Below are 27,303 nucleotides of genomic sequence, written 5' to 3'. Positions count from 1 at the left end.
AAAATCAGTTTAATTTATTAAATATTTTTGTGAAACCCCATTACACTTGATGTGACCTGAAATTAATAGAAGATTCTTGCAATTTGAAATCAAATTGTGAGTGTTACATTATTTGATATTTTTCACAAGATTTTTTTAAATGAAATTAAATAATAAAACCCAAATAATTACAGCTTTTTCAGTATTACACCTAAATATTTGTATTATGGCATTAGTCCATCATGTAGACGGGTAATTTAATTATTTGTACATATTAACCTTTACATTATACACTAAAAAATAAAGAAATTCACTCGATCTAATGGAAAATTAAAGTATGAGATTGTGTTTTAATTATAGGTAAAGACTGTATATGACTTTTTAAATTTTTTTTAATTAATTTTGTTAATTTTTATTCTCCATTGTTTTACAATATTAATATGTCCCCTCAGCTGTGAGCTACAATATTATTGTTTAAAAATTTTATAAAGAAAAAATGCAAATGATCTGATAGACAATTAAAGCCAGAGACTATATTTTAATTAGATATGACAGTATTTGACTGGTATTTTTAAATTTTATGTAATTGTTTTATTTTTCATTATTTTACAATATTAATCTGGCACCTCAACTGTGAGCTAGAGTACTAGTTAAATTTAAGTTATTTAATATTTTATTTAAAAAATTATTAAAAAAAAAAAAAAATACACGTGATCGAATGGAAAACTAAAGCCAGGGACTTTATTTTAAGTATGGAAAATGACTGTATTTAGCTTTATTTTGTTTATTTAGTTTATTAAAATATTTTTACAATATCAATCTGGCCCCTAAGCTGTGAGCTAGAATGTTATTTAAATGTATTATTTATTTAATATTGTATTAAAGAAAAAAAATCCACATGATCTAATAGAAAATTAAAGCCAGACTGTATTTTAACTATAGATAATGACTGTATTTCACTCAGTTTTTATTTTATTTTTTTTCTATTTTTCATTATTTTACAACATTAATCTGGCATCTCAGCTGCGACCTAGACTATTATTTAAATGTGTCATGTAATTAATAATTTATTGAAAATTTGTATTATTTTTTGCAGGGTTTTTGTCTCTGGATATTTGTAGTGACCGTGCTGTTAGATCTCCATTATTTAGGTTAAAAAAAAAAAAAAAAGCTGCAGAATAACTCGGTACGTCATGCAAGGAAAGATTTCCACTTAGATTAGCCCCTCCCGGAAGATTTATTCTGTTTACAGTCATGCATGTTGTGCTAGCCGTGGCCTTGTCCTGAGATTGAAGGGTCCGGCACATTTAACTCGTTTTCCTTCTCTTAGGACACATTTCAACTGGCACCAAGTCCAAATGCAGTTTGTTAAGTAGCTAATGTCAAAGAACGTCTCAGCTCTGTGTCGGTGTGTTGCTGTATGAGCTCCTGCGTCACAACACATTATTCATTCATCAGCACTGTTAAACACTTTGGCCTCAGTGTTTACTTGTGTCGATCCACAGACCAGCACTGTGGCATCTGTGTTTCAGACTTGGCTTCATACTTTGTTCTCTCTGCTGGCCCTGACTTCCCAGGGCTCTCTGCATCTATTAATACCACCTCTGTGTGACCCACTGGGACTAAATAGGAGCTCAGCCCTTTACCGTATGCATACACTTGCCTCCCGTACACACATGCAAACACACACATAGCAGTTATAAATTCTGACCTGTACTTGCTGTACAGTTCCCCTGAGTTTCACACTGAAACTTGGAAATCAAGTCGTTATAGCAGGAGATTTTGTAACAGTACGACAACCTTGGTTCACCAGCTGAATATAATACACATAATACCCGCATTTTCCGCACTGAAAGGAAATACCTTTGGCAAATTAATTTAAATATTATCTCAAACCTCTAGCCTTAACCGAGAGCAGGGACGTTTGTTTCCACTTATCACTGTGGCTGTAAATGAATTGACTCTATACGTGAAGATCATGTGTTGCGCATTTTAAAACTCATTTAATTATTTGCCTAATTTGTTTGGAGCAGTGACTGGACACATCTGGATAAGATCCAATTTTCAAATTCAATTTGTTTCTCAAACTATTTGCGCAAATGTCAAATGAGGAATTGGGAGTCGGGAACATTTTTTTCTTAACCACATTTGTTAATTGGAAAAAGACCTTTTAATAAACGTGTGCCCAGCTGACACCTGTTTTAAGAGCAGCAGCAACATGTTCTAACAGAAGTTCTTCTAATAAGACGGTAAAGCAAAACAGTGTACACTGAGGCCCGAACACTATAATTCCAGCCCTCGTTTTTGTTGTCGGTGTCTGTGCTGGCTCTCCGTCTGATTGGCACAGATCGATTTGTTTTGAGTGCGTGAAAATAAATGGCAGAGAAACAGCCAGTTGGATTGTTTCTTTGAGCTATTTATAAAAGCTTTTGTAACTCCCGACTGCAGAGAGGAATGCTCGTAATGGACGACATGTTGATTTATCCGCAAGACAGATAAACTTTTATGAACCGAAAACACACTGTTGAGCAGATTTTGCAAATAAGGCACGACTGAGCTTCTGCTGCCAGTCAACAGAGAGCTGAGAAAGCTAACAGTGACTGATGCTGGATGTGACCACAGTACAAAACTATTCGAACAGATTTAGAGAGTGTAGAGCTGTGACTGAGACACTGCAGAGTGTGGATCTATGTGCTACTATCACAGTGTTAATGCACGTAATCAACACATCATTAGCCACTGTGAGAGAAGCTGATTTCCTGGTTTGTGGCAATGGCTTGTGTCTCTTGTTCAGTTTTTGCTGGTTTAGAGACAGTTCTGACTACAGACAGAGAGAGGTGTCTGTATCAGACCTGAAGTAGCCCATTTAATTTATCAATAATCGGCTAATAAAAATACAGATACCAATAATTGGAGAAATGGCATATATCTGCCACGATAATTGGCCAGTCTATTGCTAGTATAATTTAATTTTGGGGGTTTTGCTAGAATATGTTTACGTCCTTTAATGCTCAAAAAAAAATTATTTTTCTCATACTATACATTACTGCAGCATCTCCTCTCTCTACTGGAAATGCTGAATTTTTGCTGCTGTTTCTTTAAGGCCCACTATCGTAACAGCCTATTCTGTGCTAATTGGTCAGCTGACATTGTTTATGTACTGTAGCCTTAGATCTCTGAGCATAGTGAGTATCTAGTGTGGTTAAAAATGGCTGAAAACGCTTCTTCTTTGTTTGAGAACCAAATTAGCTGCTAGCAAGTGTTATGTAAATGTGTTACATGATGACATACACTACCAGTCAAAAGTTTTAGAACACCCCAATTTTTCCCGTTCTTTTAAATTAGAAATTATGCATGTTAATGTCTCATTGTACTCTGAAATAGAAGCATAGAACAAATAACAAATTAAGTTTTTAAAAAATCGATTTAGAAACCAAAATGTATTTTAAACTTTTGACTCATTAAAGTAGCCACCTTTGGCTAATATAACAGCTGAAAACAGTTGTGGCACTCTTTCCGCAATGGCAGTTAAATATTCTTCAGAAACTTTGTTGCAGTATTTGCTTTCACTCTTCTGTCCAGTTCATCCCAAACCAGCTCCATGGGGTTTAAGTCTGGAGACTGTGCTGCAGGTTACCATCTTATTCTTTTTTCCTAGGGTAGTTGCGGCATAGCTTGGACTTATGTTTTGGGTCATTATCTTGCTGCAGGATGAACCCCTGACCAACTGGGAACATACCAGAGGGTACTGCATGGTGCTGCAGAATGCTTTGGTAGTCATTTTGGTTCAGGCTACCTCTCATTCTGTACAAGTCACCGACCCCAGATCCAGCAAACAGCATCAGACCATCACACTTCCTCCTCCATGTTTGACAGTTAATGTTACACACTGAGGAACCATCCTTTCTCCTACTCAACGGGAAACAAAGATCCTGCCTGTTGAACCAAAGATTTCCAATTTTTGATGCATCAGTCCATAATACCTGCTTCCAGTCTTCAGTAGTTCATTGGTGGTGTTTCATGGCCCAAGCAAGTCTCTTTTTCTTATTCTGACGCCTTAGGAATGGCTTTCTTGCTCCAACTCGACTTGTCAAACCTGTAACTCCAAGTCTTCTCTTCACAGATGAAACTAAGACCATCCTGTGAGTCGCCTATCACCAAGCTGTTCACTCTCTCAAACTTGTTTTCTGATTGTGTTGCGGCTTTGGGTCTTCCAGACCTCTTCCTGTCAGAGTATCTTTTGATGGTGAAGAAAACTGTACTCACTGACACCTTGACTTTCTTCACAGTTTCTCTGTAGGAAAGGCCTACATTTTTAGGTGTTATGATGGTCTGTCTCACTTCTATTGTTAATTGCCTTTTCCTTGCCATTTTTATAGCAACACACTACTGTCTGCAGTACAAAACAGTTCAAATAATGCTCTCGAGGGTATGGTGCCAGGGTGTGTTCCAACACTATTTCTATGTAGACAGAGGAGGTTGTAAGTAATCAAGAACAGTTGTGACACCTGTAGGATTTGGTAGCACCAACTTTCAAGGCTTGACCAGCCTCCATTGTTGCAGAACAACTTAAAGCTGTTAACCCATTTCTTATTCCCTGAAAAAGGCCTTTTTGTATAATTCTGAAATGTACATTATTTTTCAGTTTTGGGTAATGTTACCTTTTTTTTTTTAAACCTCTGGCAGTTCACCACTTACCTTTGTACCATTTCAAGCTATTCATTGGACTTGAACTACTTGAATTTCAGTAAAAAAAAATGGAAAATTGGGATGTTCTAAAACTTTTGACCAGTAGTGTAGATAAGTAACAGAAGAAAAGTCTAAATGTCAAACAAGGTGATTCAGACAGGTAAAAAGCAGCATTTTCTCGCTGCCAACTTTGCATGTTTGCAGAGCTTTCACGTGTACAAAAAGCAGCCACATAACACTGCCTGAAAGGGGAAACCCCAAAAACCATATTATGTGCTCTTTAACTATCCACACCTTGTTTTTCTTTTTGCTTTCTAAGACAATTACTTTTTTGTTGCAACCCAAAACACCAGCCGTTCAGATACATCATGATCCTCACAAACAGTAATTTTCTCTTGTCTCAGTTGAAGATGTTTTTATAAATCGGCTCCACCTATGTTAATTTGGCTAACTGCTCACTCTTTTCACTACTCTCCACACCATTTCTTCAACAAAAACTGCACAAAACCGGTCACTGTGGAATATGCAGGCATGACTTAAAGAATTAACATCAGTGACATTCAAGTTAATTCAGTTATTCAGAGGTAATTATGACAAGAAAGTGGGCTATCGGTGTAAACAAATGGCTGCCAGTTCACATTTCCTGCTGTGGGGATCAAACCCATTTACATTGTTGAGTATAGGCTAAATATTAGCATCACCGTATTATGATGCAGTATAGGTCAGCAGCACCATAAATTTCAGACTCCAAAGTGACAATAAAGTTGAATCGGTTACTCTTTAATACAGTTTCAGCGAAAGCCAAATATTATAAACTTTGATTTACTGCAGATTGCTTTATTAGACTGCATTAGTTGAACGTGACGTGGTAGTTTTCAGAGCCATTGTACACTGGGATATTTGAATAGAGACAGCTCAAATAAGAGGCACTGCTCCAGTCGGTGTCAGTCCACTTATTGTACATTTTATTTAAGTAGCTGTTTAGACAGAATTATTTGTTGACATTCTCAGGTGACTCAGCAGAAGCCTGAATGATAAGCAGAACTTCTAAGTTTGAGATAGTTTGGCTTTACAGAAAAGGGTACAACAAGTGATGAATTAACACTCACACAGTTTTTTTTTTTGTTGTTCCTTCGACATTTTTATTTACTGTGGGCTAATTTTTCCTACAATATTAAGTCCTGCGCCTCTATGGAAACAGGACAGCCATGACTACAAGTAGAGGGAAGTCAAAAATGTCTTTAGTGCAGGATGCCAAAGTTATGATGATAAATAAAATAAACCTAAACACAAAAGTAAAATTCCTTTGATTATACACTACCATTCAAAAGTTTGGGGTCACCTAGAAATGTCCTTATTTTTCAAAGAAAAGTATTTTTTTCAATGACGACAACATTAAATTCAACAGAAATACAGTCTAGACATTGTTCATGTGTGGCTGATTTTTAATGGAATATCTAAATAGGGGTACAAAGGCCCATTTTCAGCAACCATCACTTCTGTGTTCTAATGCTAAATTGTGTTCACTAATTGTGTTGAAAGGCTACTTGATGATTAGAAAACTGTTGTGCAATTATGTTGGCACATGAATAAAAGCGTGAGTTTTCATGGAAAACATGAAATTGCCTGGGTGACCCCAACCTTTTGAACAGTAGTGTGTATTTTACCAAAACAACTGGGAAAAAAAGCCTGGATTCAACAAGGTGTTACCAATGCTGAAAAACAACGGTAACTCTACATACTGCAGATATTTTACTCCTTCCATTTTTATTTGTTTCCATAATTGTCTCCTGTCTGCTTTGTGTAAACACTGCCTGCAGTTAAGCTGAAAATACTCAGAATTTTTGTCATGTGATTGTGGGCTGCAGCTGAACCACTAGTGGCTTAGTATTAGTGCTAAGGAGTACATAGTTTTTTGTTTTTTTCACAATGTAGTTAGTGCAAATGATTTATTTCTGCCTTTTTTAAAAAAAAGTGAGACATGTAGAATAAACTCATTTTGATGAAATATGCCAATTTTATTCTTAGATTTGGATAGTTTACCCAATAGAACAACATGTCATCTGATTTTTTTTTTTAAGTTTTTACAGGTTCTGGCTGTGATAAATGGTGTAATTTTAGCAACTTTTTCAAAAATCACTGTCGCTGAGGAGCCACCAGCAGGCCAACACTATGTTTCAGTGCAGTGATACCCCTGAAATGACTGTACTATTAATATTTTACTACATTTACTCTATGTGGCTCTGTTCCCCTGACATACTTTCTCTTGATGCTGCTTGGGGAATTCTTCAGCTCTGCATGTTTACTCTGGATTTTCCAGCTTTTGACTGCTAGGTGAGCGCGTTAACTCTGTATAGTGCTACACAAAAACAGCTAATGTTGTCGAGTCATGGGCAGTTTAATGAGTTTAATACAGTTACATGTTAATTTGAACTGAGATACATTGATATACTGTGCTAAACACACTTTATAGCCTTTAAAATGTCCTTATCAGGGGTGGTATATAATAGCTAATTATTTCTGGTAATTGATGCATGCAATTTATTAATATTAGATTACAGATTTCAAAGTCTTCTTTACAGATTTGACCCCAGGTAAACGCAGGGCTCCATGTTGCCCTATTTAAAGCCCAGAGCAGCTCTGTTTTCTCTAGGTCCTGTGCCAGATTCGATGGGATCTGGATTTTACCAAGTTATCCAGACATCTCTGTGTTATGTATCTGTGTTGTATTGTTTTTCATTGGCATCTGTATGTGCAGTGGACTGATAGTGGGCTCTGGTGTCCTCTCAGTGACACTAAACAGACTGTCACCACATGATTCTTCCTCGTGGGCTCTGATTTTACTTCTTCACTGGAGGACCGTGGAGTTAATTCAGCATCATCGAGCATCTCAACTACTAATTTCCCTGTTTTCTGGCCAGATGCCGCATCTTCTTACGTTCTGGATCCATCCCGTGACTTTTTAAGAGGCTGAGCAGCTTTTATAACTTTCATTAAATTGTGTTGCTAAATACAGTTTTAATTTGGGTGTTCAGCCAACTTCATTAGAGCAGCAGACTTTTGTAACAGGACATGCATGAATCTATTTCTGAATTGTTGGTGGCTGCTAAGTCTGTTACTGATAATACAGGATTATTCTTTCTCATTTATTACACTGAGCCAATAAATGCACTCCAGGCCTGCATCCATGTAGTCGCACTTTATTCAGAATTATTTTTGTATTTTTATCAACTCTGCAGTGTACATTTGAATGAGTCCAAGAGTCAAATGGCAATATATGTTAGCAGCAATTATTTTTTTGAGTTTCGTAGTTTGAGAAATGATTAACTTGTTATTTTTTTATGCGTTTTCTCACTAATTGGTCAGCTGCTCCTCAGTATGGGTGACGCCAGGGCCTTGATTAGTCAGTCTCTGTACACACCCGGTATGTGTGATCAATCACAGGAAGTGGTGCCCTTTACATAACAAGCTATACTGGTGTTTGCACCTTTACAAACCGGGTCAGCTCGCTCCTTTGTTTGCATAGTTAGACTTGGATCTTAAGCTATCATCCCATTATCTCTCCCCACTTGCTGGAGACTCAACTTAGGTGTGAAATTCAACAAGTTGGTCATGTCACCCTTATGTCTATCGATCTTATATTAAGTGGAAGTACAATTAGCATTTTCGGCTTCCAGATAGAAATGTATGAGAGCGACATATTTTCTTGCCGCCGAGAAGCTGCTAAACCTCCTGAAGATGACTGCAGAAGAATCTGTTTGATCAGGAAAGCTTCAGTCTGTCGGGCCAGATGGAGAAACGCAGCTTTGTCAACAAGAACAGAAAAGCTAGACTGAAAATGAATTTTCAGACCTGCTTTGGCAGAAACCGACTTGGACGAGGTGGGAGGGAAACCAAGAACAACGCCTCTCTTAAGGGGTATTAACTTTGATTTTACAACCTTGATTTTTATTGTAGATTAATTGCCTAGCAGCCATGTTGATTTGATTTGAACGCATCATTCAAATGTCACCATAATTAAGTGCTAATCATATCTCAAGCTCAGCTGTTTAATGTCTTGTTATGTTCATGTATTGAGGTCAGGATGTAATGAATGCAGATGACACCAATTAAGTTCAGCGTTGGAACCCCAGGTGTGTCTGATTAGCTTGTGCTTTTTTATGAACAAAAACCCGAGCTGATGGCAGAACACGCACGTCCAATTTGTCTTGTTCGGTGTCACTACAAACCATAAAATCACAAATCAGAGCAGAAAACTAAGTGTAAAATTGGGGAAAAAAATCATTAAAAAGTAAGTGGCACAAATATAAAACAAAAAATACTTGTGATGATGACTGACAAATCATCACAGGTACATCAATAAAGTGATTTTTAGCATTAACAGGCTTCAAAATGTTTTTTTTGAATGACTTTATTTACTCCACATTAATTATGGTCTTTTGTCTGTGAAACACAAGTTGGATGTTCATGTTGCATTTCCAGAGTTGTGAAAAGTACAACATGAACAGAATTCCTTGTCTTGAACAGAGAGACCTGCTTTGTTTGAGACCTGTGGCTGCACAACAGTTCAGTTAAACATTAATACGCCAACTAAAAAATCTCAGTCATACCAGCTAGCTGTTCTTCCAGAAAGTCAACAGACAGCATTTACTATGCATTCGAACAACTGGGCCGTTTGAGGTGAAGATCTAATTGTGATTTTCTTTTTTTAACAAATGTTGCAAGTATTTATTTGCGATAGATTTAAATCATGTGAACAGATGTTTCATGTAGCTGTTAATTAATGAGAATGGGCTTATTGCAGTTGAACCATGTCTGATCCATATAACATACACAGTGGACAAACAGTAACGACCTCTTAATCTGCTCAAGTTAAATGACACTACCTTGCAGCCTTAACCTTACTACTTATGTATGTCCCGCATTGCAGCTTTTGCGATTTGCCGATTGCATTATGTCATATTTCGAGTTGAAATCAAATAATTCTTCAGCCCTGTCTACTATATGATCGTTAAAAGTAAAATTAGTGATTCTAATGCAAAACGACATTTGTCAAATTCTTCTTGGTCCGCTAACTGAAAAGAATATCCAATGTTGGCACACAGCCACGACCCTGTAAATAAGAAACAAGAAATTGGCTCAGATGGATCCAGACGGTCCTGTGCGGGTTCAAGCTTGTGCACGTTTGTACTTGTGCACAAGACGGGAGAAAGAGGGAATGTAGATCTAGCACATGCTAACTATCCGAATATGCTAATTAGCCAAACTGCAGCAATGATTGCGAAAAACAATTTGAAGCAAACTTTCGAAATGTTCTAAAAGGTTATTTTAAAAATCATTGCAAATCAAGCTTTTGGTTCAAATAAACTGGGCTGCATAGCGTCATAAGAGGATGGTGCTATAGGCTACTTTACAGATGGCTGTAATAGAGTAGTAGAAGCTGGAAACTACTAAGTACAAGAAACCAAACTTTGGCGATCCACAGGGGACAAATGGAGAAATCTTAAGGAACTGTTTTCAGTTGGTAAAGGTGTAATTATTCTTTCATTTCAGATGATATTTGCATTTTTCATGCTGTCTGAAGTCAAAGACACCGAAACACCTGATCAGTTATATGAGTAAAATGTTAGAATTTATTCAGAAAAGGGATTTCCATCTCCCATCAGGCAAATTCGTTCTGTTTCTGAAAAGTAAAAACCACCTGAAATGACTGTAGAAACTTTTTGCTTTTAATTTTTTCTAATTTCACAGTTTGTGTTAGCTTTTTCTGAGATGGCACATTTAAAATTGTTGCAAGAACACTGCTGCAGACTCCACTTTTAAGGACGAACAGCAGTAATTTTCATACGTCGATGTGTTACTGCTAAACGGAAACTAAAATCCAGTAAATAAAAACTCAGGCAGCCTGAACAACACAAGCTGAAGTCATTGTAATGCTCCTTGCAACTGATTGTTTAAACATAGACTGCATACATGTGGCGAGGAGTGGGGATAATAGTAGTGTGAGGCTGAACATGTTTACAAAATGTTCTAGTGAGACAGAAGATTTACTTTAACGCCTCTTTAATTTTTTGTGCCTGCTCTTACAGTCAAAACTGGACAGAATGGGATTTTTTTTAGGCTTTTTCTTTGTTACCTTGATTCCACTTGTTATCACCGTGGCAGATGTGACAGAGCCTCTGCTTGATATTCACTCGACTGGTATTCATTTTAGATAGGCCTATCTGTTCCTAAGTGCCCACTCGAAGGTCAGCATCTCACCATATGATTAGCTTGCCTTCCCTTTGTGTTGCACAAAGCGAGTGAGTCACACTTTGTCAACAGGAGCGACGTCTGACTGTCCCTGTTTGAGTTAATGAGTGATGAAGTCCTCAGCCGGTGAACAACGCACCTCTCTGTGCCGAGCTGAGCCGCTGCTAGTTAATGACTAATTACGCCGTTGTGTTTGCCATTACCTGTCAAGGTGAGCGAGCCGTACATATGGTTCTGCTGGAGCGGGACAGCTGACCCGACTGACGCGTGCAGCGCCGGGATTGTGTCATCGGCCAGAAATGGAAAATAGTGGAAATGTTTACACGAGATCTGCATTATGTCAGCCACATATCTGGGCTCGCTGTTTGTTTTGAACAGGCCACGATAGCTGTTTTGACCAGCTATTGTTCAGCAGCAACAGGTGTGGAAGGGTCTTGTCGAGACTTGAAAAACACTGAAGAACTGCTCGGTGCTTGGTGCGCAGTAGCGTTTTTGGGATAGACTCCAGGAAAACATGTGTACAAGTAGTTTTCAGACTGGATATGAATTCTTTCTACGGCGGGAAGCACACCCCAGTGGCAAAGGTTAAAATCAGAAGCTGGAGGTTATGGACACAGGCAGGTGGTGGTGTCAAAAGGGCGTCAGCTTGCAGCTATGGATCTGAACTGAGAGTTAAGCCTCATGTGCTGGGTAATGTCCTCCACTTTTCAGCTCAGTTTAAGGCTGTTATTATGCCTGCACTTTTCCAGTAAAACTAGAAGCTGAGAGCTGAGCTGAGGTGGGGGGGAGGAGAGGCCTTGTCATCTAGGATCTGAAATGGATTAAAAACAAATTCAGATGAACCTTTTAGGTTTGCTTGTGTGTCTAAATGGCCCTACAGTCAAATCTGTCAAAAGCAGATCACGTGCCTCGAGTGTGAAACAGAGAGTGAGTTTGAGTGAGAGAGGGAGAGGGAGGTTTTGCTGCAGACAGCACTGTAGGCATGTGGCGGAGTTTTTGCGGTTTGCAAAGTGTTTGGCAGGGGGAGGGACCTTACATGCTGCTGAGCTGCTTCTGAGTTTCAGCTCCCTCCCTCGGCTCAAACTCGGCTTTGCTGTCTTCTCCTTAAAGGGACAGTTATCACACACACTTTGGCCCTGCTGTCTTATCAGTCTTTTAGCTCCTTCTTCTTTCTTTTCCGTCCTCACCCATGAAGCTGATGTTGACCCTCGGGCTGAGGACGCTAACTCTAACAGATAGCACAGGGTGTAAGGGTCGCCATCTGCCTCTACTGATGATATTACTGTCTGATTGTTCCCCAGATCTCTGTGTGGCCAGTGAAGCATCATGGAGAACAGCATGGCAGTGTGTCAACTGAGCGTCTAGGTGAGATGAGGTGAGTGAACAGACTAAAAAGCTTTTCTTTAAAGGACTAAACCACAACTAGACTGTGTAATGTGCTCTGTGAAGTAGAAATTTTCAGATTAACCCTCTAAACCCCAAGCAGTTCCTCTGCATTTTTGGACTCCTGTCACATTTTTAGTCACTGTGGGGTCATTTTTCACTGTCATGTAAAGCCCTAATGTAACAACACAACCATGACTAGAAGTGCATTTGCGGCAGTGTGACACACTTATAATGCCTTAAGTTCTAAAAAAAAAAGAAAAAAAAAGTACACAAACATGAATTTCTGTTATTATTTATTTGGCTAAAAACAAAAAAAATGTAATTAACAAAGAATGTCCACAGGTGTTACCAATACTGGAAAAAAAAAAGACTCTAAATATTAGATATTTTACTACAATATTTAAGATTTTCATTTTTTTCCATATACACAGCCTGCAGTTCAGCCCAAATTTTCTGAAAAGTCTCTGAATTTTTTTCATGTGACTGTTTGTCGCAGCTGATTCACTGATAGCTTCCTGGTTCCATTGGTGATGGCAGAATTTTTAATTTAATTTTTTTTAATGGAAGCTGGTAGTGTTTTTTCTGGCAAACTGTGATAAAATACCACATTTTTAAACTTAGGTTTGGCTTTCCTGACGAGATGAAAAGTCACACAAGTAGTTCAAGGACTGTTGCAAAGTGGGAAAAAAAGATAATCCTTCCCGTTCTTACAGTGTTTGTCCCTGATAAATGGTATAATTTGCACGTCTTTCATAGCAGCTGGAAGGTTTTGGAGTTCAGAGGGTTAACTGTTTTATATTTCCTAGCTGCTCCTTGTGCATGCTGTGTAGAGATTTATCTGAATCAGAGTTTAGATTTTTTTTTCTCTCCATCAGTGTCGCCTGTAAGCAATGTGAGCTCCGCTGACTAACAGGCCCAGAAATTCTCCGTACCAGACCTCCGCCTCAATCACCAGCCATTCAAATGCACCCAGACAATAAACTGGCCAATCATGGCAAGCAGGTCAGCAGTGATGGCCGATCCCAGATACCCGGCGTGAATCAGCAGCAGCAGCAGCAGCAGGGAGCTGCCGCCCACCTGGGTTCAAAGGGGGTCGGCGCTGGGAGCCATGGAGTCAAAACCAACCAGATTTCCCTCGGCAACCCCGGGCTTAAGGCCATCAGCCAATCAGTGAGCAGCATCGGAGGGATGCTGAAAACCAAATCCAAGCGGGAGCGGAGCGTCTCCATTGATTCTGGTGAATCAAGAAATGCCATTCCTCCAGTGCTGGAGGCAGATGCCAAAGGAGGTAAAGTATACAAGAAACTGTAACAGCATCTGGGACATTCAGTCAGCGTGGTTCAGTTCTAACCATGCAGAAGTTCACTTCCTTTAGCTTCCTTATCAGCCACATCTTTACCCGAAATACCAGATTACGCGCATTCACCTCCTCCACAGCAGGAAGTGAATGTAAGGACTGAGAGGACTTGTTTTCTCTCTTGCTGAAATGCCCTGACCTTTCACTGAAGCATCAGAATTTCCCCCTGGCTTTTGATTGTTTGTGCCGTGGCTGCACGGCAGTGACGTGTCTCAGATGAAAACACAGCGAGGTTTTCTGTGGCTGCTCAGAGGGAGAGACGTGTCACGAGGTCGTGAAAATTTAGCAAGCTCAGAGAGGTTGTTATTATAGCAGGAGGTGATGAGTTTTTGTGAGTGTTTGGGTAAATATTTGCGTCCACGTGATTCAGCACAAAGTGTTTGTTTTGCATTTTGTTTTGCTGTTGCTTATTTAAGTGTTCATGCGAGGGTTTGGCTGCAGATGACATTAATGTGTTTTGTGAAACTCATCTGGGCTTCCTGTACATGACTTGAACCTTCTCTTTAAACACACACATATACAGTCATGTTTCCATCACTTCAGAGGACATTACATTGACTAATTTCCTGGAGACTTCCCCAAAACCGTAACAACTACTCACCGAGCTCTAACCCTTAACCCTAATCTTAAACCTAATCTTCACCTTTGAAGTTAATCATTTCCATTGTGGCGGTTTCGCCTTTTGTCCCCAACACTGAGGCGAGTTCCCACAATGTGACTGAATTAACAGCTATATGTCCTCACAACATCAGTAATACACACCGAGGCAGAGGTGTGGTTCCAACACAAAGAGCAACAGAGGCTGAAAGAAATGAACGATCATTTGAAAGCAAAGCTCTCCTGGCTCCCTCTACACATAAACACCAAAAATACTCCTCCCATCTCTCTCTTTTCTGTCTCCTTTGTTGTGATTATTCTGCATGTTGAAGAACTAAACTGCGTAGCTCCTCTTTATGTGAAATCACCCTGCCACCAAACCTTGAAACCTGTAAAGATTCAGTGAAAAACTGAGCTGGCTCTCTTAGATAAACCAGTAACTGCTGGTAATAAAAAACAAGAGGTCAGCTCTTTCATGCTGCCTCTCTCTGACAAGGCAGCAGTCCTCCCTCTGCTGTCCTTTTTTCTATATTGTCATAGCAACTTCCCTCCATACTTTACATTAGCAGGCTTTTGAGCTCATCTTTTGTGCTTATTGAGAGGCAGTTTTCATCCACAAATCAGAAAGATTTTGACTAACAAACCTGAAACACTGTCACTAATGTGCTGTAGGGCTGCTCTAAATATGACAGTAATCTTCTCTTCTATCACCATTTAGAGTTTGAATACACTGTTGTATTAGGTTGGATCTAACAATGTACTCTTGGCCAGTAGCTGCTTGTGACCATAAAATCATATTGGGGACTTGTGATGAAGCTCTGCTAAACAAAACATTCAATTCATGCATGGCAAATTGTTACATACAGTACAGCATGACAATACATAGGTGAACACAACTGCAGATGGCAGCAGTTTTAAATATTTACCTCTAAAGTGTAGTATTTTTATACCTTATATTTCATTACTGTGTCATTATCCACCACTGCTCATGTAGAATCATGTTGTGGAGGCAGTTTTAGCAGAACTGAGGGACTCCCAAGGTTTTCCCAGTTCAGAGAGGATATATAATCACCCCACTCTGGTCACCTGCCTCAGTAGATATTCAGGTACCGTCCTGGTCAGATGCCATGTCAACTGGTTCTGCCTCTAGTATTTAAAACTGTTGCACAGGCAAAAAGGAAACATTTAGTTGTTTGTTGCTGCTTTTTTTTTTATGGCTGCATATGACATTTTTCTACAGAGATGGTTCAAGAATGTGTGCATGAGTCTGTGTTTCACCTTTATAGGATTCAGCGTGTGTATTAAAATATTGATCCATATGGTAGTCTATAATGACTTTGAATATAGTACACTTTACTAACATGATTACATGATTACTGTTTTTATTTAAGACCATTTGATTGATTTGAAGTCAGTTACTTTTGTCGAGGAAGTTGAGATCCCGCATCTTTCAGTGGACTACACTGGAAGAGATAGAACATTAGTTTTGGCAAATACAGAGGAGAATTTATACCATTATCAGTTAATGATAAAAACAGAATAACATCTGTAATACCCTTTAAAGGGACAGTAGTATGACAGTTGTTATCCATGTATTGATGTGTGTGTGTTATCCTCTAGAGGGTGTTATGCGCAGTAAGCGGCGCTGTGTTCTGGAGAAGAAACAGCCATATAGTGGGGATGAATGGTGCTCTGGACCTGACACAGAGGAGGATGAAGACAAGCCGCACACTGCAGCCCACCGTGAGTCCATCTGCCTCAACACTGGGGACAACATGCAACCTTTAGCTGGTGTCCAACAATAGTGTTATTGTGACCACAGCAGTGAATGAATTCCAGGCAGAAATCCTCTACCATGTCTCATTTTTATTTGCTCTGAATGCAACAGGTTGAAGCCATAAATTATCAATAGCTGTGTCAGATCCTGCGCTCACACACTGAAAGGAAGATGTCAGCTTGGAATGCTATACTATCCCTTTCACTGATTTGACTTTACATGTGTTTTAGCTCCATCTAGTGTTCAGATGTTGTAGCTAAAGGAATGTGCTGGTATTGCATTGAAAATCCAAGCTGCCAGTCTGGAGAAACTAAACCAATGTACTACTGACTCTTTTCAGGGGAGCGAGGGCTGGCAGGTCCTATCCAGGGACTCTCCGATCGCCTGTCTGCCGGACCCATGTCTGAACCTGTGGGCCCGGTTTTGGGATGTGGAGTGGGTCCAGGGATAAAACCAGAGCCGCCTCAGCCTTCACAGCAAGTGGTATATGTTTTCACAACCAGCCTAGCCAACAGGTGACAAATATTTGCAGTCATCAAACATCACATCATAAATAGAGATGATTTTTTTTTTTTTTTTTTTTTACTATTATTAAGATTATACGCTTGAAACTACAGTGAGCAATTAAATTTGTGTTATGTCTTTGTTCGACAGTGCTGCAGAGGCTGTAATGAAAGGGCAGACTGAGTCCATCCTCCTGTTTCACCAGCAAAATGTTCCACACTCCAAGTTGGAGCAGGTCAGACATTCAAATTAAAGAAGATCTCAAATGTTTATATAACCACAGGAGAGTAAAAGTGTTTTTGCCACTGTGAAAACCACAGGTGCAAATTATGTGGCATGGTTGACTTGTTTAACTATTTTTATTTCAGGTAGCTCTTTGTTCCTGTTTCTATTTGTTGCCTGTTAAACCTCTGTGAATAATAATGAGAAGCAATATTCAATTTGTGCTGTTTGACAAATAGGCATTATATCATATAATTTTTGAAGACAACTTGAAAACCAATTTAAATAATGATGAAGTGAATGAGCAGCAATGCAATTAAAGGTGAAATGACATCTTAATAGCTTTTCCTACTTTTGCCTGCTACAGGGCCACCCATCAGGGAAGCTTCCTAACCTGCCTGAGAAGGTAAACTCCAGCAGCTCTCCACCCACTGGCACCCCAAAATCCCAAAGTGGAACTCCACGTCCGGCTTCTGCAGGAGTTGGGGGTCCGCTGCATCCTGCAGGAACGCCATCATCAGCAGGACACTCTGATAATGAATCCTCTCAGACCAGACCTGGTGGAGCTTCCAGCAATAACAGCATCGTCCCCCACAGGTCAGATGGAGGGAGCACAGCAACGCCTGCAGGCCCAGATCCAGGGTCTGGAGATGGGGAAGGTGCAGGCGGCATGCCTCTTCCTGTTGCTACTGTTTCTCCCTCTGGAAGTCCCTCCATCCTCTCTGCACACCTACAGAGTGACACAGTCCAGAGGAGTGGCCCAGGGAACACAGATGGCCTTTCCAAAGAACAGCTGGAACACAGGGAGCGCTCTTTACAAACGCTCAGAGACATCGAGAGGCTGCTTCTGCGCAGTGGAGCTGGTGGAGGTCCTGGAGACCCAGCAGGCTCCAACAACAGTGCTCCTAATAACTCATCCAACCTAAATAATAGCAACAATACTGATAGGAGTGGTATTCTAGAGGACAGTGATAATGGTACCAATAACTCTGGAAATTGCAATAGTGGCAATTTGTTATCATCTGCTTTGGCTCCAATGGGAGGGATGAAGAAATATGAAGAACCCCTCCAGTCTATAATTTCCCAAACACAATCGCTTGGTGGACCTGCCCTTGACAGCCCTCAAATGGACTCTCACCATAACCTACCGCAGCACCCCCATCACCAGCTGTCTTCACCTGGGGACGACATGGTTCAGTTACTGGGACCAGAAGGGCTGACCCCAGAGCAGATGGCCTGGAGGAAACTTCAAGAAGAATATTACCAGGAGAAGAGGCGGCAGCAGGAAATACAGCCGCCTACACATCCCCAGCACTTTAGAATGATGTCTGAGATGAGCATGCATGGAGGCCCCATGATGATGAGAGGACCCCCTCCTCCCTACCACAGCAAGCCTGGAGACCAACAGTGGGGTCCTTCCAATATAATGGGTGGAGGAATGGGTGGAAATGCACGAATGATGGACATGCACCAAGAAGGACCCCGTGGCCCAAGGTTCATGGGGCCGATGCAGAGAGGGCAGCCTGGGGGAGGGGGTTTTCCTGGTAGTCCAGGGGCGGTTTTATCAATGGAAAGCCTGGGACCCCAAAGGCCCACCCGCCCAGGGATGATTTGGTTAGATGATATGCCCAACAACATCAGTGGTGGAGGTCCTTTTCATGGCTGCTACCCTGGTGGACCTCCTCAACACTTGCAAGGTGACCCAGAGCATCTGTTGACACGTGAGGAAATGTTTCGCATCATGGAGAAACGGCACATGCAGGGTGTTTCCAGGTTTGAACTTGACAGATTAGCTAAACAGCAGCAACAAGGAAACCTCGGCTCAAGAATTATGGAAAATCTTGGGGGTCCAGACTTTCCCAATTTAGGAATGGGCCGGGGTCCGCCCAGCGTTCGAGGTGATCCTGTGGACTTTCCTACTTCACGGGAGATCATGGGCTCTCCTGGAGGGGGTCCTCAGATGAGAGACTTGGTGGATTCTCCTCTGGGGGGAAACCTCCCAATGAACATGAACCCACAGATGAATGTTCAGCAACAGCAGCAGATGATCTTATCCCAGAAGCTCCGAGGGGGTCATTCTGGAGGGGGACCTTTAGGTGAGATGTTTGGCACTGGAGAGATTTCACGAATCAGGGCTTCACAGAATGGAAGAGGAGGAAATAAGGGAATGATGCCAGGACCTGATGGTCACTTCCAGTTTCCCAATCAAGGTCCCTTCTCCGGAGGGCAGGTGGAAGGACCCTATCTTCAACAACCTGGTCCTGAGATGTTTGGGCCCGACCAGCAAGGTCCTAATCAAATGGGAGGTACATCACGGCTTAGTCATATGCCGATTAGCGGAGGCCTTAGGGGAGCAGACCTCGGTCCTCGGCACCCCTCTGACCTGTCAGTTAATGTGAACCCCCTGACGTCTCCTTCAGTGCCTCCTCCTCATCAGCTCAAGTCTCCATCCCTCAACCAAGAGCCATCTCCTCTTCTACCTTCCCCTTCGGCTCCAGGACTGAAGTCCCCATCACAGATGTCCTCCGCTGGGCATCACCCTCCTCTTCCCCCTGCATCTGGTGCTGGGACTCCTTCCTCTTCTTCCATGAAGTCTCCCCAGGTGATGGGGTCTTCCAACCTTGGATTGCACTCTCCATCTGCATCTCCTGGACGACTCAAGTCCCCAGCCATGGCTGTGGGCTCTCCAGGGTGGACGTCTCCGAAAACAGCTCTTCCAAGTCCAGGTGGTCCAACCGGTGGGAAGGTAGTGGGCAACGGAGGAAGTAGTTCTACTGAGACAGGTACACTCCAATCCAAGACCAACAGACATCAGAGATTCCAGTACTGGCATCTCTGATCATTATTACTGCTGTTGCTTATGTTGATGTGACATTAATAGTGTTTTAATCTTCTTTGCAGGACAATCACTTCCACCCAGGAGTTCCAACTCTACCCCCATTAGCCAGCCAGGCTCAATGAATCCTAGTATGCCATTTACTTCCTCTCCCGATGCCCCACCATCTCAGAATCCTTTATCTCTGATCATGTCTCAGATGTCCAAGTATGCCATGCCCAGCTCTACTCCTCTCTACCATGATGCAATCAAAACAATCGCCACTTCCGACGATGAGATGCTGCCAGATCGGCCTCTTCTATCTGGTGTCAGCATTGGAGGTATGAAAATAAGAACATGTATTGAAACAGACAGAGACAATTCTATAGAGCTGATACAGAGAGGAAGCAACTGAATAGCACTGGTTAATTCTGTCATTTGAAAATATTGCCAAGCTGTTAGACAGACACTGAATTAATGAAGTGTAATAATTAGGGCTGCATGATATTGAAAAAAACTCACATTGCGATTGTTTTTCTGCAACGTATACTGCAACATAGAAACATACTGGAATTTTCACCAGATGACTTGAATAACTATTTAGGAAAAATATATATCATTCAGCAATAATAAGGGAGATTTTGTAGGTGAGATCATTGACATAGAAATTTAAAACTAATTTAAAAACCTGAAAATTGCTATTCATTGTAAAGATTTTTATTTATTTAATTTGTTTTAGGCATGAAGACAGTTTTGCAACCTTTGTCATATATTGTAACACTGCTGCAAGCATTTGAAATATTTTTGTTTTTGCCTTAAACGCATTCAGATCTGACTTTGCACTCTCCATACAGAGCTTTGTGGTGTTGATTTAACTACTATATGGAAAGACAAAGCAGACATAGTAGCTGTTTTGGCCAATATCATCCTTTCCATAAGTAAAATATTTCCGTACAACTAAGACTGCTATAAATAAAGTTGTAGCGTGATGTGTTTACACAGGTTGTCATGACATCACACTGTGTGCACATCGCAGTACTCTATGCTGAAATAATAGCTGCAGCTACAGTATTAATTCCGTCTATACACACCGTTTGTCCATATTAACCCCCAGATTATGTGTTTTTTTAACAGATACCCAATAAATACTTAATTTATGTTACAGATTGAGTAAAATATTTATTTTTAAATGTTTACAGTATGATATTTTTTTTCTTTTCTCAACATGTCTGCCTTGTTTTGTTACTAGGAAACATGGGGAATCCCCAGGCATCACAGATCATGGTCTCCCAGGGATCCATCGGGCCCCACAGTGATCCACAAAGCCCGATGGGTATTGTAAGCCAAGGTCAGCAGCACCTGTCCCATGACGCCTCAGGACCTGTGCTTTCTTCCCCAAACCAAATGGCCATGACTGCCATGAATTCTGCCATGATGGGAGGAGGAGGACCTGACGGAATGGGGCCCTGCAACGTTTCACCAATATCTCAGAACCAGATGGCGGGTTTTCCTCGCATGCAGCCGCCGTCACACGGGCCCATGCACTCGCCTATTGGAGGAATGTCACAGAATTTCTCTCAGTCTAATGAGGATATTCTGCCACATCAGCAGCTACACCTGCTCAGCAAAGGGCATCCTCAGCAACGTCCTTCTCACCCGTCAGACTCATTTGCCTCTCTTCCTATGGGAGATGGGCCGGATCTGAGTGAAGTCATACGACCCAGTCACACAGGGATCCCGGAGTTTGATCTCTCCCGCATCATTCCTTCTGATAAGCCCAGTAGCACTCTTCAGTACTTCCCTAAGAGTGAGCCACATCAGAATCCACATTCGGGGCCACCATCCCAGCAGCCTACTCCGCAGCAGCTGCTTAAACAGCTGTCTTCTTCTGGCCCTCCGCACAGCAGTGGCCCTTCGTCCAACCCCCACTTAGCGAGCCTACAGAACATGATGGCCGAACAGCAGCTGCCGCCTCACCCCTCGCACGGTGGAATACGCCAAAGCATGGGCATTCCTCAGGGGGGCTCCAGGGGTATGGTGTCTAGTGGAGGCATGGGCCCCATGTGCGGCCCCGGACACATGATGGGAAGGACAGGACTGGTGTCCCAGCAGCAACTCCAGCAACAGCAAGCCATGATGGCCAACAGCCTCCTCCACCATCCTTCCAACCCATACCCCGGCATGATGCCCTCCCAGCAGCACCCACACAATCTGATGGCACAGCAGAATATCATGATGATGCAGGCTAAACAGCGAAGCATGTCGATTCCAGGGGAACCTTTTGGACCCCAGGGCCCTCTAATGTCCCCTCAGGGTCCCATGATGGGCCCTCCCCACCCACAGTCTGGTATGATGGGCCCACAGTCTCTCAGACAGCGGGGAATGTCTCTGGACAGTCCCATTGGCTATGGCCCTGGCGGTATGGCTAATATGCCATTCTGATCCAGCTCAATAAACTGTAAAAAAACAAACAAAAAAAAAAAAAACACGTGTTCACTAGGTTACCTTCCCATTGTGTCCAAATTTTTTCATTACTGTTATTCTTGTAGTTGTTTGAAAAGAGGAATCAATTAAAAAAAAAAAGAAAAAAAATCTAATCAGTGATAATCTTCAAATTGGGGATTAGAACTGATTAAATATGAAATATTTAAAAGCACTGTAACACTGTTCAATAACAAATTTGAAGCCATTTTCTAAAAATACTGTAAAATGTGTATATTTCAAAAAATGTGTGTATTTGTTGTGGGAACAGAGTGGCGATCAGGAGAGGAGTGCCTCAAATTTCTATTTGTTTTAATATCATTGATTTATTTTCTCCAACTACCAAACTGTTGTGCAAAGAAATTATATAAATATATATATAATATATACTTGCTGTATATAAGATGCAATTTGTGATTGTTTGCAGTTGTTCTGTATAACTGTGTTTTAATAGGAGTCTAAAAATAGAATAATAACAATCTCTGACATGGTTTTGGTGATTTATTGTCGGTTATTGTTATTTGATAACACTGACAACAGGATGCAGTTGCTGTATAATATATGAAATCTTTATTGAGTTCAGTCAGCAGTAGCTACAATACAAGCAAAAAAACAGACTTTGGTGAAACGATAAAATTTTTTTTCTCTTGACTGGGTGAATAAAACATTTTAAATGCAGACAAAGAAGCAATGGGTACTATATTAACAGAACGCTTGATAAAAATTAGAGCTTTTTACATCAATACAAGTAGAAAACCGCAGAACAGAGTTTGTCAGTTGAGGACGGTGCTGTTGGTCGTCACGCCGTCAGAAACAGACGGTCGGCTGTGACCCTGAGCTCTGATGAAAGGCAGACAAATGCGGCTGCAGCCCAGTTTGCAAAGCAAATGTATCAGCTCGTTGCGAAACCGAACCCCAACAAAAGCGTACAAGAAAGGGTTCAGACAGCAGTGTGACATACCCAGACATTGTGTCACAAAAAGGGCCGGTGGCAGTGAGGTGAAAAAGTCACAGCTGCTAAACGTAAGAACCTCAAAGTCTACCAAGGTTTGCACCAGTGAGGTGATGTTATATGGTAGCCAACAGACGCAAAACACAATCGTGACGAGTAGAGCCAGTCGAATGGCTCCTTTCTTGGCTTGGCTTTTCTGACTCTTGCACAAAGTGATTATGAGGGCTGTGTAGCAGTAGCTCATGGCAGCCAGAGGTACAAAAAAGCACACGTGATGTAGAAATCTGTTGGTCACAACCCAGTTATGTGCGTTTATACCGTAACGATAATAGTAGCAGGAGAGCCGAGAGGAGTTCATGTCTTCTCGTGCCACAGAGAGAAACGCAGCATTCGGTGCTGACAAACCCAAACAGAGAAGCCAAAGCACAATGCATGTCAGGTGCACAACTCTGGGACGCCGACTTTGCATACTAGGGATTGCGTGAACAATGGCCAAATACCGATCAAATCCAATGCAAGCTAGAAGGATACTCCCACAGAGGATGCTCAGATGCATGAACACACCCCAGAGCATGCAGAGAAACTCCCCGAATACCCAACCGGTGATGCTCTGGACTACTTCAAAAGGCAGCGTAATCAGGAGCATGAGGTCAGCGAGGGCGAGGTGCAGCAGGTAGATCTCTGTGATGCGCAGCTGACGCCAGCGAGTCAGGAGGACTGTTATCATCAGGCCGTTCCCCGTCACGCCCAGCAGGAAGATCACACTGTAGAGGACAGCCGGGAACACGACGTAGAAGCCCTGCAGGCTGAGCTGCTCCTCAGCACAGATGGTGTCGTACTCATCAGGGTAGTCAGTCCAGTTAAAAACATCTTGGGTGTAATCCTTTAAAAAAATACACACAGAGAAAATAAGTTTTTTTATTTACATGAAACAGTGCTGTGAAATAATGCACCACTGTACTGATAATTGATTTTGGCTTCATTTTAATAGTCTTTTCTCGTAATGAAGTTAAATCTGAATCGCTGCAGAAGTGTGCTTGCTGTGTCTGTCCCTGCAGTTTTGTCATGCAAATCATTAGGCAGGAAACACTGTATAGGCCAGATTGCTTTCACTTCCTCTTTATGCCAACTAAGAGGTATTTTTAGCGCAAATAAGGCAAAACTTCCTACTTTGGCTAATAATATATTAAAAATATCATGATTTCCCCCAATCAACAACCAAATCTATCTCTGTCTGTCTGTCTGTCAGTCTGTCTGTCTATCTATCTTCACTGTAAATGTGGTCTAGCTGGTAAAAAAAAAAAACAACTAAAATAGTCAAAATGGTATTTTCAGAAACTTAGAAAAACAAAAACACAAATGTCCGTACGGATAAAATGTGATGTTAACAAATATATTCGGAATCTTGCAACACTGAATGCATCATTTTACTGTAAAGCAATGTTATAAAAATGAATGTAACTTCTAAAAAAATGTCTTTGCATATGACAGGAGTAAATCTTTTTCTAATTATGCTACTTCGTTATTCTAAAAAGAAAAACTTCACTTTAATACTGTTCAAACTAATCATTGCCGTTCTTACATCACAATGTTTAGCAACATTTTATAATGTAATTTCCACTACAGTTATCAATTGTTTACATTTTATTCCCCTGACAAGCAATGCTGAGCAACAGACTGATGAAATAATTGTGATTTTGAAGTGGAAATCATCCGATATAACTGCATCGCTTCCTTAAATTATTATATTTTTCTGCATCAGTGTGACCCTAAACATCTGTCATATAGGAGGTATTGAAGTTAATTTCTTCCTTGCTGGTGTCCCTTGTGAGTTAACATGGAAAAAACAGTCTACACCCTATGTAACTAACCCACATCTGGTGCATTTTCACGGTTCAGTAATTGAAGATACTGTGAGAAATTTGTGAATTTCCCCTCTTAACTTTGAAAGAAGTTATTTTTAGAAAATCCTATAGCTGAGTTTTAATCATAGGTGACGGCTACACGTTGCCCATTACCTCAAAATATCTTTAAAATGCTGCTGATGAGGTTTGTTAAAGCATAATCCAATAAGTTTGGTGCAGTTCTGTCTCGCACAGGAAGCTACTAAAAGTTGTTGAGGTGCGGTTAAAGAATATTTAAGAACAGACAAAATGACAGTAAGACCTAACATATTTCAGGCTTTATAGTTGTAGATATTGCAAAATACACATACAAAAGTCCTGCATGTGAATATCTAAAATAACATTTAGCGCAGAATTTCTCCCTGTAAAAATGCTGCAAAAGCCAACACCTCTATGGGACATCTACAGTAATTTAGCATCAGTTTGTTGGATTTTTAATTATGTCTTACCTCAAATGCTGTGTAAGTCTTTGTTAAAGCCATATGGGTAACTCGCATGCACTTGAATGTATGTCTCGCACTGCTGCAGGGAAATGTGTGTACTTCCTTTTAGTGTTGGGGCTGGAAGAACGAATGCCAAAACACGATCACAGCTTTTTGCTTGGCTTTCTATAATTAACATGCAAGCGCAGTAATGCAAGTCCAAGACGCGCCACCCTATCATTACAGACAATTATACCGAGCTTATCAGATCTATTTCGGCGTTTTTGGCAACACTTTTTGTGAATGCAACATCCAGACATCCTGCAACATTCACTGCCATCAGTTCTGTTGTGATTGTCATATTTAATTAATTGCATATTTGAGTTGCAGTGGCCAGTACTGTAAATCTAATCTGTTATTGGTTCTCCAGACAAATTTTGGTGGGAAAATGCCACTGATAGGCCTTTAAACAAAACCCAGCATGTCGGGAAATGCTTTATTATTGTTAATTTTATGTATAAACCGACATGGAACATTCATATGGAGGTTATTTAAGTGTAACATAGAGCAAAAATGAGAAATATAGCTTACCTCAGACATCTTGGAGTTGTTGTGCTGCACTTGTGGATTCGCCAACAAATTTATCAGCTTTTCATTTAATTTCAGGAGCAGAAAAAAGAAATGGCGAGCATGCACAGCTGCAGAACGTGGAAACAGACAGAAAGCAGATGGCAGGATGCCTCTCCACACAAGTGATCAAAGCCAGAGTGGAAATTTAAAGCGATCAGCCGTTCAAAAAGACTTTTCGTGTTGTTTACTTGTTAGAGGTGCTGCAGCTGTAGTGACAATTGCTACAAAGCCAGGATTGATGGTCTAATGTTTTTTGTTTTTTTTTTATTGTGATTGCAGGTCAGAAACCAACTTGAAGTTTTGCAAGTTAGAACTAAAAAGAAAAAACACAGAAATATCACATTAGCTTGCTTTACAAATACCACAGTGTTTCTTTTAAACCGTAAAGTTGAGAAAACAGTTACCGCACCTTGCTGTCACTTTCAACTGGAGCTAATATTTTTATAAAACCTTACTCTGTTTATCTCCACTTCTGCATCACTTTTTTTGTTTATCTCTCGTGATCCTTATCTATGGAAGCCCGTTTCTGCCACTTGAAAAAAAAAGTCACATACTATCTCATAATTATGAGATAGAAAGTCATAATTATGAGATAGAAAGTCTTAATTATAAGATAGTAAGTCATAATTATGACTTTCTATCTCATAATTATGATTTTCTATCTCATAATTATGAGATAGAAAGTCATAATTTTGACTTACGATCTCATAATTATGACTTTGTATCTCATAATTATGAGATAGTAAGTCATAATTATGACTTTGTATATCATAATTATGAGATAGTCATAATTATGAGATCGTAAGTCATAATTATGACTTTGTATCTCATAATTATGAGATAGTAAGTCATAATTATGAGATAGTAAGTATCTCATAATTATGAGATAGAAAGTCATAATTATGACTTACTATCTCATAATTATGAGATACAAACTCATAATTATGACTTACTATCTCATAATTATGAGATATTTACTATCTCATAATTATGAGATACAAACTCATAATTATGACTTATGATCTCATAATTATGAGACAGCATGTGACTTCTTTTTTTTTTAAATGGCAGAAACGGGCTTCCATACTTACCCGTCATAGACCGTCTGATTTTCAGTTCGCTACGTGCGGTCAGCAACCTTTCAAAATAAAACTTTCTTTGTCACGGGAAGTGGCTACACACAACACAAGAAGTTCATTTGGAAATTAAAACTCGACAACGAATTTGGATATTTAACACACCCACCAAGTTATTACTAATAAGTTAACTTAAAACACGCAATTTCTTAACATGAAATTATATTTAATAGAACACATTTCAGCTTTTAATTTTTACA

The 27,303-nt window shown here is 40.5% G+C and overlaps 2 protein-coding genes across 5 annotated transcripts in view; one reads left to right on the top strand and one right to left on the bottom strand.

Moving 5' to 3' along the window:
- The window catches only part of bcl9l (bcl9 like), a 33,533-nt gene extending 10,983 nt beyond the window's left edge, over window positions 1-22,550 (top strand). For 2 of the 3 annotated variants that reach the window (XM_023283577.3, XM_035954336.2), the window contains exons 2-9: window positions 12,222-12,295; window positions 13,182-13,594; window positions 15,881-16,003; window positions 16,378-16,552; window positions 16,692-16,776; window positions 17,131-19,546; window positions 19,665-19,919; window positions 20,828-22,550. In XM_023283577.3, the coding sequence (XP_023139345.2) occupies window positions 13,270-13,594; window positions 15,881-16,003; window positions 16,378-16,552; window positions 16,692-16,776; window positions 17,131-19,546; window positions 19,665-19,919; window positions 20,828-22,020 (4,572 nt within the window). In that variant the 5' untranslated portion in view covers window positions 12,222-12,295; window positions 13,182-13,269 and the 3' untranslated portion in view covers window positions 22,021-22,550. Of the gene's footprint in view, window positions 1-11,360; window positions 11,611-12,221; window positions 12,296-13,181; window positions 13,595-15,880; window positions 16,004-16,377; window positions 16,553-16,691; window positions 16,777-17,130; window positions 19,547-19,664; window positions 19,920-20,827 lie in introns of those variants that run through there. The other variant, XM_055012236.1, reaches the window with a different exon arrangement.
- Window positions 22,551-22,612: 62 nt separating this feature from the next.
- Window positions 22,613-26,070, bottom strand: LOC111577346 (C-X-C chemokine receptor type 5). 2 transcript variants are annotated; one of them, XM_023283580.3, is made up of 2 exons: window positions 25,929-26,070; window positions 22,613-23,894 (listed from the first exon to the last, which is right to left on the bottom strand). In XM_023283580.3, the coding sequence occupies exons 1-2, from the start codon at window positions 25,935-25,937 to the stop codon at window positions 22,833-22,835; spliced, it is 1,071 nt and encodes a 356-aa protein (XP_023139348.2). In that variant the 5' UTR covers window positions 25,938-26,070; the 3' UTR covers window positions 22,613-22,832. The 2 variants fall into 2 exon arrangements, with proteins under 2 accessions (XP_023139348.2, XP_023139347.2); XM_023283579.3 differs by lacking the exon at window positions 25,929-26,070 and adding an exon at window positions 25,365-25,892.
- Window positions 26,071-27,303: the final 1,233 nt, after the last annotated feature.

The sequence above is a fragment of the Amphiprion ocellaris genome, chromosome 7 (assembly GCF_022539595.1).
Source record: "Amphiprion ocellaris isolate individual 3 ecotype Okinawa chromosome 7, ASM2253959v1, whole genome shotgun sequence".
NCBI classification, from domain to species: Eukaryota; Metazoa; Chordata; class Actinopteri; family Pomacentridae; genus Amphiprion; species Amphiprion ocellaris.
Note: the sequence above shows the minus strand (reverse complement) of the source record. Positions and strands in the feature narration are given on the sequence as shown.

Excerpts from the sequence above, each read along its gene's own strand:
- LOC111577346 (XM_023283579.3), bottom strand. The coding sequence starts at position 25,412 with ATGCGAGTTACCCATATGGCTTTAACAAAGACTTACACAGCATTTGAG. Across the intron at positions 23,895-25,364 it reads AGACTTACACAGCATTTGAG|GATTACACCCAAGATGTTTT; the intron begins GTAAGACATAAT and ends ATTTTTTTAAAG.